General features: G+C 37.6%; 1 protein-coding gene across 2 annotated transcripts in view; it reads left to right on the top strand.

Moving 5' to 3' along the window:
* CSTF3 (cleavage stimulation factor, 3' pre-RNA, subunit 3, 77kDa) overlaps positions 1-11,243 on the top strand; it is a 79,605-nt gene that overhangs the window by 51,963 nt on the left and 16,399 nt on the right. For both annotated transcript variants that reach the window (XM_011936367.1, XM_011936368.1), the window contains exons 4-10: positions 2,782-2,814; positions 3,191-3,288; positions 5,193-5,259; positions 5,342-5,376; positions 5,645-5,771; positions 8,155-8,232; positions 8,960-9,122. In XM_011936367.1, the coding sequence (XP_011791757.1) occupies positions 2,782-2,814; positions 3,191-3,288; positions 5,193-5,259; positions 5,342-5,376; positions 5,645-5,771; positions 8,155-8,232; positions 8,960-9,122 (601 nt within the window). The remainder of the gene's footprint in view (positions 1-2,781; positions 2,815-3,190; positions 3,289-5,192; positions 5,260-5,341; positions 5,377-5,644; positions 5,772-8,154; positions 8,233-8,959; positions 9,123-11,243) is intronic.

The raw sequence follows: 11,243 nt of genomic DNA, 5'->3' as shown, positions 1-11,243 counted from the left end.
CCCAGGTTCCCGCCATTCTCCTGCCTCAGCCTCCCGAGTAGCTGGGACTACAGGCGCCCGCCACCTCGCCCGGCTAGTTTTTTGTATTTTTTTTTTTTTATTAGAGATGGGGTTTCACCGTGTTGCTCAGGATGGTCTCGATCTCCTGACCTCGTGATCCGCCCGTCTCGGCCTCCCAAAGTGCTGGGATTATAGGTGTGAGCCACCGTGCCCGGCCTGCTTTTTATTTTTATAATATAGATCCCAGGAGTGGAATTCCTGGGTCAGAAGATACATTTTTTTTTTTTTATTAGAATAGCTGTTACTAATGGCTTTCCATAAAGGCTGTAACAATTCATATTTCCTCCAGCTGTGTGTGAAGTGCCTTTTCATTACATGGCTTCAGTAGCGTTAATAACTTTGTAAGTTTTTACCATTCTAATGGTTGTTAAGTAATATCTATTATTTTAATTTGTCTTTCCCACATTGGAGGTTTACACATTGTCATATAGCTTTTAACCATTTACATTTTCTCTTCTGGGAATTAACTATTAATATTCTATGACTGTTTTCCCAATGGGTAGCTTTGGTTTTCCTGACCAGTTGTGTGAACTATATATAATCTCACCTGCACCTGGGAAGCTGGTGACTTAAACTCATCCTACTTTATTCCCATTCTCAACTCAGCCTATTTACCTCTACTAAGCCAAGCAACCGAATGCAAGGAAGCCTCAGGTTCTATGGGAATCTCACAGAAGAGGCCCAGTAGAGAGCCTAGGGAAAGGACTAAGAAGCTAACCCACAGAAAATTTGGAACCCCTCAAATGTCTCTACCCCAGACAAACATTGACATCAGCCTGGCCTCTTGGAAACCAAAAAGGATCAAAACAGGCAGGCTGAGTCCTCCCTACTCTTGAGCAGAGATTTCTTTCTGGTTTCTTGGCAGAGGACTAGCAGCAGCTTGTTTGCTGCCTACACCTGCTACACAGCTGTCATGGTAGAGAAGGGTCAATTTCTGCTACTTTAGGACTGCCAACACAGCTTCAGTGAATAGACAGGAAAAAATAACAGCACATCTGAAGGATCCAGCAACCAGAAAGGAATATAAACTAAAAGTATCAGATCCCTGACAAAATAGAGCTGCTAGAGGAGAAATACAACTGGAACAAAGTAATGTGAACACAGGATTCAAAGTGCTGTATTAAAAACTCTGGAGTCAAAAACCATTATGTATGAACCAAATATAGTAATAGGCTAAGTGGAAGAGAATAGTCACATGGAGCCCTAAATGAATTGCCTGTAGGATCTACTGGAGAAACTATTTTAACACCTTGAGCAAAAATTCAAAGGAAGGGTAAAGATAACAGATTTCAAGGATGGAACCAGGAGATCTAACATATATAGTTCTAGAAGGAGAAAAAGGAACAAATAGAAGAGAGATACTTATTCTTGAGCTAAAAGCCCTGAGTATATGGGTTCAAAGGGCATGCTGAGTTCCAAGCAGGTTTGTGGTAATAAATGATAGTTAGTGCTCAACCTGCTAGGCAATATTCTAAAGGCTTCACATTTATTAACCCATTGAGTCCTCAGAATAGCCCTAACAAAGTAGATATTATTATCCCTCTTAATCAGCTGAGGGAAAAAGAGGTTAAGTAGATAGCCAGATTGTGAACCTAAGAGGTCTGACTCCAGAGCCTTGATTGAACTGCTTCAAAGTACAAAGACCTGTGTTTAAGTGTGTGCTAAAATTTATGAACTCTAAAGATCAAGATTAAAAAGTCCAGAAAGAGAACAAGTTATCAGCAAAAGCAAAAGAGACTGTCATCAGCATTCTCATCTGCAGCAGCTTAAGCCATAAAACTGGGAATACTTTATTACTGTACTACTTGAGATAAAAGGACCAAAACTTCTCTAATCAGCCAAAATTTGTATTTACCTATCTGGGTGAAACAGATTTGCTGATTAACACAGTTGAGCACCTAATCCCACCCACTATGTGATGAAAATACTCAAAGAAAAGAGAAATCTAATAGTATTTAATCTTGGTCTTTTCACATGCTATTTCTCCTGCCTGGAATAACTCTTCCCTTTCTTCACCAAATACCTCAGATTCTCCTAGAAAAAGTTATCTTCTTCCAGGAAATCTTTTGCAATTCCCTGAGTTTAAGTCTTTTGCTCTTCCAAAATGCTCCTGTAGCACCCAGTACTTTCTTCATTTTAGCACTTAATCATAATATCTTACAATGACCTTCTATTTCCTTGTCTTATTTTCCCCATAAGACTGTAAGCTCTATGAGGGCAGGGGCAGACCTGTCTTATTGACAATGGTAGCACCCACGCCTAGCACAATATCTGCAATATTGTAGGCTGATGGTGTGACTGAATGTTTATATGTAGTCCAAATTTGCAAATCTTTTTTGCCACTCAGATTGTTCTGGTAGCTATTCAGGGAAAGGAAAGCCTTAAGTTTTTCTTCAGTGGATACATAAACTCCTATTCAGGTAGACCCATCAGGTATGTATATGTTTCTGTATTTATCTCATGACTATTTTACAGAATTTTATTAAATTCACAAAATTTCTATGTAAATGAATGTATGAAAATCCACATAGATTCCATTTACACAGGTATATTTGCAATGCATTTTACCCATGTTTGCTTCACACTTCTGTTATTTTTGAAGAACAAAATTAATAAGAAAGTATAGGGATGCATTTCCAAAGTTGGTTAAAAATTGGTCAAAAATTCAGATTGATGCTCTAAAAAATAGCATTAATTCTATATTTTTCTGTTTCTCTTCAGATTAAAGCTAAAAATTATGACAAGGTTGAAAAGGTGAGTCCTCAAATACTTTAAATTTTATATTGAAGTTTAACTTAAAACCTAGTATGTATAAGACAAATGTTAACAATAATTGAATCTAGATAGTGATTTTTTACAAGTTAATTGTAGTTACTCAACTTTTTTATATGCTTAAAAATGTTCATCATAAAAATTTTGGAAAAGGAAAAGAAAATAATTATACCCCCCTGACAAATCATGAGAAGCATTTTAATTATCTAAACTGAAAATGGGGAAATTATTTGCCTTTTATTTATAAGAAGATAAATTCATAAAGGGAGCTGAATTTGTGTTTTTAATGTTCCATTTCATCTATGTCCATATGAAATTTATTTAACTGGATTCTGATAATATATTCTTGTATTTAAAGCTATTTCAGAGATGCCTTATGAAGGTTTTGCACATTGATTTATGGAAGTGTTATCTTTCATATGTCCGAGAAACCAAGGGTAAACTACCAAGTTACAAGTAAGTGAAACCAGGATCTTAAGAATGCAAGTCATCTCCAGGCACACAGTTAATCCCACATAAACTCACACCTTCTGTTAGCTCCAGGTGGGAAGAAATGTCAGGATTTGAAAAGTCAGGATTTTCTAAGAAATTAGTAACCTTGAAAAAAGTGCTTCAGAGAAAGTCACTGGCCATGAGTCTTACTCTGGAGAATTGAATCGCCCAAGCCCTTTCTATACTGAAACACTGTATATTTGCAACACCAAACCACTTTGTTGGCAGGCTTGTTGTCAAATTTTTTCAAAAACCATCTTCATACTTCTGCTAGTACCACTTTTGGCAGGTCAGGTCACAATGCAATGTGCTACTTAAGTGATCTAAGGGGTCTCTGACAATTATAGTGATCTAAGGGGTCTCTGACAGTTGTATTGTGAAGTTACCATCCCCACTGCAAATTATACCCACCTTCCCATCTTTGCCAAATCTAAATAATAGACCTTCTTCTGAGGTGCCATTTTTCTATGTAACTAACAGGCAAGTTATGTCTATTACTAAAATTCTGTCTTTATTGTCTTTTCCTGATTATATTTATTGCTATGATTTTTGTGTTTTGAGAGAGTTTCAGCTCTGTCGTACAGGCTGGAGTGCAGTGGCACAATCATGGGTTCACGGTAACCTCAACCTTTTGGGCTCATGCGATCCTCCCACCTCAGCCTTCCAAGTAGATGGGACTACAGGCACGAGCGGCCACACCTGGCTGATTTTTTTTCTATTTTTTTGTAGAGGTGGGGTCTCCTTATGTTTGAGACTCCAAATATAGCGGGGTCTCAAGTGTAAGCTAATGTTCCTAGGCTGGTCTCAAACTACTGGGCTCAAGCAGTTCTCCTGCCTCAGCCTCCCAAAATGCTGGAATTATAGGCATAAACCACAACATCTGGTCTGTTTATACTTTATTGTGTTATATTGAAGTGGAAGTTCTTTTTCCCTAATGTACCCTTTACATTTTAACATAAGTAGCATTTTAATAAAACTATACTTTCCAGATTTCTACATTTTACTTTAGAGCTAATAGATCTTCAGACTTAATGTATCATTAATGAGAGAACCTCAGATTTCCACATTTGAATCTGCTATGTATAGAATTATGCAACTTAAAGGATAAAAAGATAAGTAAGACATGAGCCTTATTTTTGGTAAACTCACAAGCAGTAGATAAAGGAAACAATTTATGATATTGACAAGCTTAACATCAAATAATGACTTTATATACTTACAAAGATGTCTTTAATTTTTGTTTATAGAAAATGTTCAAATGTTGTTCTGATCCTGTGATCAGAAGCTACGTTTTACTTATAAGTACATTATTTATTTATTTATTTATTTATAGAGATGACATTATTTATTTATTTATTTATTTATTTATAGAGATGAGGTCTCACTATGTTGCCCAGGCTTGTCTCCAACTCCTGGCCTCAGATGATCCTCTTGCCTTAGCCTCCCAAAGCATTGAGATTACAGGAGTGAACCACTACACCTATCTTCAAATAATAATTTATGTTTCATTTTTTTTAGAGACAGCATCTTGCTCTGTCACCCAGGCTGAAGTGTAATGGTGCATTCATAACTGACTGTAACCTTGAAATCCTGGGCTGAAGCAATCCTCCCACTTCAGCCTTCCGAGTAGCTAGGATTACAGGTGCACACTACCACGCCCAGCTAATTTTTTTAATTTTTATGTTTTTAGAGACTGGGTTTTGCTATGTTGCACAGGCAGGTCTTGAACTCCGGGTCTCAAGTGATCCTTCTGCCCCGGCCTCCCAAAGCAATGGGATTACAGGCATGAGCCACCATGTCTGGCCTAATTGTAGATAAATTTTAATAACAAAAGAATTTAAAAACCACGTCTTTCATGTTCATTTCAGAGAAAAAATGGCTCAAGCATATGACTTTGCACTGGATAAAATTGGAATGGAAATTATGTCCTATCAGGTAGAGTTAAAACTTTTTAATATATGCACTTCAATGTGAAAATACCAAGAAAGATAATTAACATTTTATTTTTATTTCTTAGATTTGGGTGGATTACATCAATTTCCTAAAAGGCGTGTAAGTATTTGTGTGTATATATACATATATATATACACATATATATATATATACACACATATATATATATACACATATATATATATACACACATATATATATATATATAAACAGTTGATTTAGCTAAAATATAATTTTTAGTTCTTTGAGAAATCTCCATACTATTTTCCATAGAGTTGTTCTTTGGGTAGATATCCAGTAGTGAGATTGCTGGGTTGAATGAGATTTAGCTATAATATAATTGATGGCATTTCTTATACAATCTCAGGGAAGCTGTAGGATCGTATGCAGAAAATCAAAGAATAACAGCTGTCCGAAGAGTTTATCAACGAGGTTGTGTTAATCCGATGATCAACATTGAACAACTCTGGAGAGACTATAACAAGTATGAAGAGGTAAATTAGGTCAGAGTAGTTGTTTATTATAAACCAAACCATTTTAATTTTTATGCATTGTGGATTTGTAGATTATAGCCTTTCTATATCAGTGTTATACATTTCTTTATTGATTGTAATGAAAGCACTATAATGTTTTTGCAAGGTTTTGCGAGTCTCCATATTAGTGTTATTTTTTAGAGGATACTCTGAAGAACAATAGTTCTTATAAAACTATTTTTATTCTGCACTAAGCCATATCCACACATTCATACACACACATACACATTGCCATTGACCTATAAAACAGTACCTTTTGGGAATTATGTTTCCAATAGTACCTTTTGGGAATTATATTTTAGTTGCTGTGCATCTCTATCACCTGATTACAGTGATGTGATTATTGGTTTGAATTTGTGAGGTGTGTGGCTACAATCCAAGATCTTTGTGTTATTGGTATCTGCTTTTAATAACTGAGCTAATCAATCTGAATACACAAATACACATGCCAAGTAAGCTCTAGCGTTAAAAGGAACCTTAGCTGGGCATGGTGGCTTACACTTGTAATCCCAGCACTTTGGGAGGCCAATATAGAAGGATTGCCTGAGCCCAATAGTTTGAGACCAGCCTGGGCAAGATAGTGAGACCCCATCTCTAAAGAGAAAAAAAGGAAGTTCTTCGTATGTATATTGTGATTTCGAAGAACTATATAGGCTAGTGAAATTGTTCCCTCACAGGCATCAGCTGTGGTTTTCAAACTATATGGTTTTTGGATTTTAAAAATTATTGAAGATCACAAAGAATTTTTTATTTTTATTTTTTTGAGAAAGGGTCTTACTCTGTCACCCAGGCTGGAGTGCAGTGGCACAGTCGCAGCTCATTGCAGTCTCAACTTCCTGGGCTCAGGTGATTCTCCTACCTCAGCCTCCCAAGTAGCTAAGACTACAGGCATGCGCCACCACTCTCAAGCCAATTTTTTGTAGAGATGGAGTTTCTCCACGTTTCTCAGGCTGGCCTTGACCTCCTGAGCTCAAGCAGTTCACCCACCTTGGCCTCCCAAAATGTTGAGATTACAGGCACAAGCCACCATGCCTGACCAAAAACTGTATTTTCCAAAACAAAAAATGTAGTTAGAAGAGTGGCATTATTTTGTATTTTCACAAATCTCTTTCATGTCTAGTTTAATAGAAAACAGCTGGATTTTCATATCTGCTTCCATTCAGTGTGTTATATACTAAATGTCACGTAGCCTCTGTAAAACTCCTGTGTTTTTATGAGAGACGCAAATAAGGTCTTAGTATTATAATGACAACTATTTTGATCTCATGGACTCCCTGAAAAGGTCTTAGAATCCTTGGAGTACTCACTGAGTGGTAATGTTTATCTTTCCTTGCTACTTCTGTTTGTCTCTTTGAAAAGTGTTATACAACAGAACTAGTTAGAAAAGGGCTATTAGCCAGGTGTGATGGCTCATGCCTGTAATCCCAGCACTTTGGGAGGCTGAAGTGGGAGGACTGCCTAAGACCAGGAGTTTGAGGCCAGCCCAGGCAACATAGCAAGACTACGTCTTAACAAAAAAAAAAATTTTTAATGAGCCAGACCTGGCAGGACACACCTGTAGTCCTATGTCAGGAGGCTGAGGCAGGAGGATTACTTGAGCCCAGGAGTTCAAGGTTCCAGTGAGTTAGGATGGTGCCACTGCACTCTAGCCTGGGTGACAGAGGAAGACTCTGTCTATAAAAAAGAAAAAGGGCTATCAAAGTCAAACCATGGCTATTCACCCAGATGAATCTGTACATCTTTTTTTTTTTTTTTTTTGAGACGGAGTCTCACTCTATCGCTCAGGCTGGAGTGCAATAGCACGATCTTGGCTCACTGAAACCTCTGCCGCACCAGTTCAAGCAATTCTCCTGCGTCTGGCTCCCAAGTGGTTGGGATTACAGGCACACGCCACCACACCCAGCTAATTTTTTTGTATTTTTAGTAGAAACGGGGTTTCACCATGTTGGCCAGGCTGGTCACGAACTCCTGACCTCAAGTGATCCACCCAACTTGGCCTCCCAAAGTGCTAAGATTACAGGCATCAGCTATGTCATTTTTTTTTTAGTAGAATCTTACATGAAATAATTGACCCTTTTCAAATGATTCTATCTTTAAAAGTTCCTGATAAATGGAAACTTACTGCCAGCTCATAAGAAGTAAGCACATCCTCCTTAATCTTTGAAATGTATAATGCGATTGAACTTTTTTTTCCCTGCTTTTCATGAGCTGTATGAACCTTTATTAAACAAGAAATCTTTTAAAATAAAGAATTTAAAGTTATTTAGTAAATGAATAAATTAACTGTATTGTGCTAATTTTTAAGAAACTATACTTAATTTAAAAATATTTTTGTTTTTTCTAGGGTATCAATATTCATTTAGCTAAAAAAATGATTGAAGATCGGAGTAGAGATTATATGAATGCTAGACGTGTAGCAAAGGTATGGAATTCCATCCATCTATTTTAATGATTATTATGAATCTGTTGTTTCCAGCAGAGCTTTCCCTGTCTGGTATTACTCTTGATACTTTCAATCATTAGCAATCTTAACAGCAATTAATTGCAAAGTCTGAGGAGATGACATATTTGAAATGAAATATCTCTTTGTACGAACAAAATATAATAAATTGGGTTTAGAAGAAATTATTTTTTAAAATGTGGAAACAGGGCATAGAGACAAGACTCTGCTTAGAAGTGATGAAGTAATTCTTTTCCCTCTCTTATTTGGGTTTGTCTGAATATTGTATTATTCTGTGATCTAATAACATAGCTCTCAGTGACACATTTTGATTGCATGCATACCTTTCCATTCATTGACACTCTTAGAAGTTAGGAAAAATAGCCTATTAATATAAACTACTGAAATTTTAGAAGACAGTTTCTCCAAAGATGGCAATAATAAATGCCACCAGATCTTCAATTCTATTGATCTGTCAACTCTTATATCCTGTAAAGTAACCTCCTAGATCACTTATAGAGAGGGCTCCGGGGAATCTGTTCTTGAGTGAATCATCTTTCTCTCTACTCTTAGTTTTAAGATTATATTAACAAAGTGGTATTTGGAAAAAGTAGGCATTTTGAACAGTCTTCCAAACTGATCTACCCCATCCCCCATACATCTGAGTTGTTCCTGGCTCACCAAAGAATTCTAAATGCTTGTTGTCTAGGAATATGAGACAGTAATGAAAGGCTTGGACCGTAATGCTCCCTCGGTGCCTCCTCAGAATACTCCTCAAGAAGCTCAACAAGTAGATATGTGGAAGAAATACATACAGTGGGAAAAGAGCAACCCTCTTCGTACAGAGGATCAGACCCTTATAACAAAAAGAGGTAACAAGATTAACCCTCATGACTTCAGTTACATGTATGTTAGGCCACTTGGTATCCCCATAGGTTACTAAAACTTTTTTACCCATAATCTTTTTTTCTTTTGTTCTTCAGATTCAATAATTCCTATAGATCTATCTCCATATTCACTGAACCTTTGTTTTCATCATATGCAGTCTGCAATTAAGCGCATCCAGTGAATTCTTTATTTCAGATACAATATTTTTCAGTTCTATAAATTTCCATGTTAGAAATTTTTTATTTTTTATAGTTCTTTGTCTCGCTCTGCTGCCCGGGCTGGAGTGCAGTGGCCAGATCTCAGCTCACTGCAAGCTCCGCCTCCCAGGTTCCCGCCATTCTCCTGCCTCAGCCTCCCGAGTAGCTGGGACTACAGGCGCCCGCCACGTCCCCCGGCTAGTTTTTTGTATTTTTTAGTAGAGACGGGGTTTCACCGTGTTCGCCAGGATGGTCTCCATCTCCTGACCTCGTGATCCGCCCGTCTCGGCCTCCCAAAGTGCTGGGATTACAGGCTTGAGCCACCGCGCCCGGCCTATGGTGTCCATTTCTTAGTTGAGATTCCTTGTGTGTTCTTTACCATCTTTTTCTTTATATCTTTGAACATATTTATAACAGTAGTTATAAAGTCTTCATCTGCCAATTCCAACATCTGGGCCTTCAACCACCATGGAGTTTATTTTCTTTGATTGTTTTTTCTCTTGACTGTGGTTTACATTTTCCTATTTCCTGTTTAAATTTTTTCTTTTAGATACTGTATGAATGTACAAGTGAAACATTGTAAAGACTCTAGATTCTGTCATCTTCCTCTGAAGAATGTTTTTTTATTTTAGTAGGAAGTTAAGTATTACTGTCAGATTACTTGGACTTTGTGGAGGCTTGGTTTTATACTATGAAGACAGATCTGTTTTAGTTTTATCCCTAATCTCAGATTAAATACTTTATTCTTGGGACATAGTCTTTACTCCTAAGACAATGAAAAGTCTAAAGTATGTGCCCCAACCATCTAATCGGATGGAACTCAGATTCTAAACTTCATCTCCCTTAGTTGCTGAGGTATCTATTCAACTCTTTCCGCCTTCCAGCTTTGTTTTGTGCTGGTCTGGTTGTATCCTTTCCTGTGTATGTACATTTTAGGGATCAGGTGAGGATTTGAGAACATTTATGCCCAGATTTTCAGGCTCTGGCTTTCTCCTTTTGGGGATGTCTCCCCTCAATTTCTAGCTGCTCTCATAGGCCAGAACTCCATGTTACTTCAGGACAGTACAACTGCAGCATTTGACTTGAGTTCTAGCTATCCCAGAAGTGCACGACATGGGCATGCGCTTGAAGGGAAAAGCCATATTAAATGTGGATTTCACCTAGTGTTGTTCTACCTTTTTAAGGGCTCAATCTCCTGATTTCTGCTTCTTTTGGTCATTTCCAGTACCTTTAGATAGTTGCTTTTGTATTTGTGTTTGTTTATAATTTTTACTTGCTGAGGGTTGGTCTGATACAAACTACTATGCCAGTGCCAGACTCTTAATTTGGAGCTTTATGAATTCCTCAATCTTGGCTTGCTGTCTTACTTGTAGGTCTTTGCAAATATTGTTTCCTTTGCCTACTCCATTTTTGTATCTATTCCATCCTTACACCACTTCATTTATTTGGCTCTGACCAGCTTCATCCCTTCTTCAGGTGTTGTGTTACATGTCAGTTCCTTAGCAAAGCCTTTCTTGAGTCCCTAAACTATGTTAAGTCCTCCTGCTGTAAGTTTTCAGAGTACACTCTATACTTTCATCATTATAATACTTTTGGTCTTTGCTTTCTGTCTATCCTCCCCATATACTGCAGACTTCTTGAATATAGGGAGTCTTATTCACTTGTATATTCACAGTGCCTTCCACATTCCCTGTCATATAGTTGGTGCTTGATAAGTATTAACTTAGGCTGGGTGCAGTGGCTCACATCTGTAATCCCAGCACTTTGGGAGGCTGAGGTGGGAGGATTGCTTGAGCCCAGGAGTTCAAGACAAGCCTGGGCAACATGGTGAAACCCCGTCTCTATACAAGATTTTTTTTTTTTTTTTTGAGACGGAGTCTCGCTCTGTTACCAGGCTGCAGTGCAGTG

This window comes from Colobus angolensis, unplaced genomic scaffold, assembly GCF_000951035.1.
Source record: "Colobus angolensis palliatus isolate OR3802 unplaced genomic scaffold, Cang.pa_1.0 Scaffold152, whole genome shotgun sequence".
NCBI classification, from domain to species: domain Eukaryota; kingdom Metazoa; phylum Chordata; class Mammalia; order Primates; family Cercopithecidae; genus Colobus; species Colobus angolensis.
Note: the sequence above shows the minus strand (reverse complement) of the source record. Positions and strands in the feature narration are given on the sequence as shown.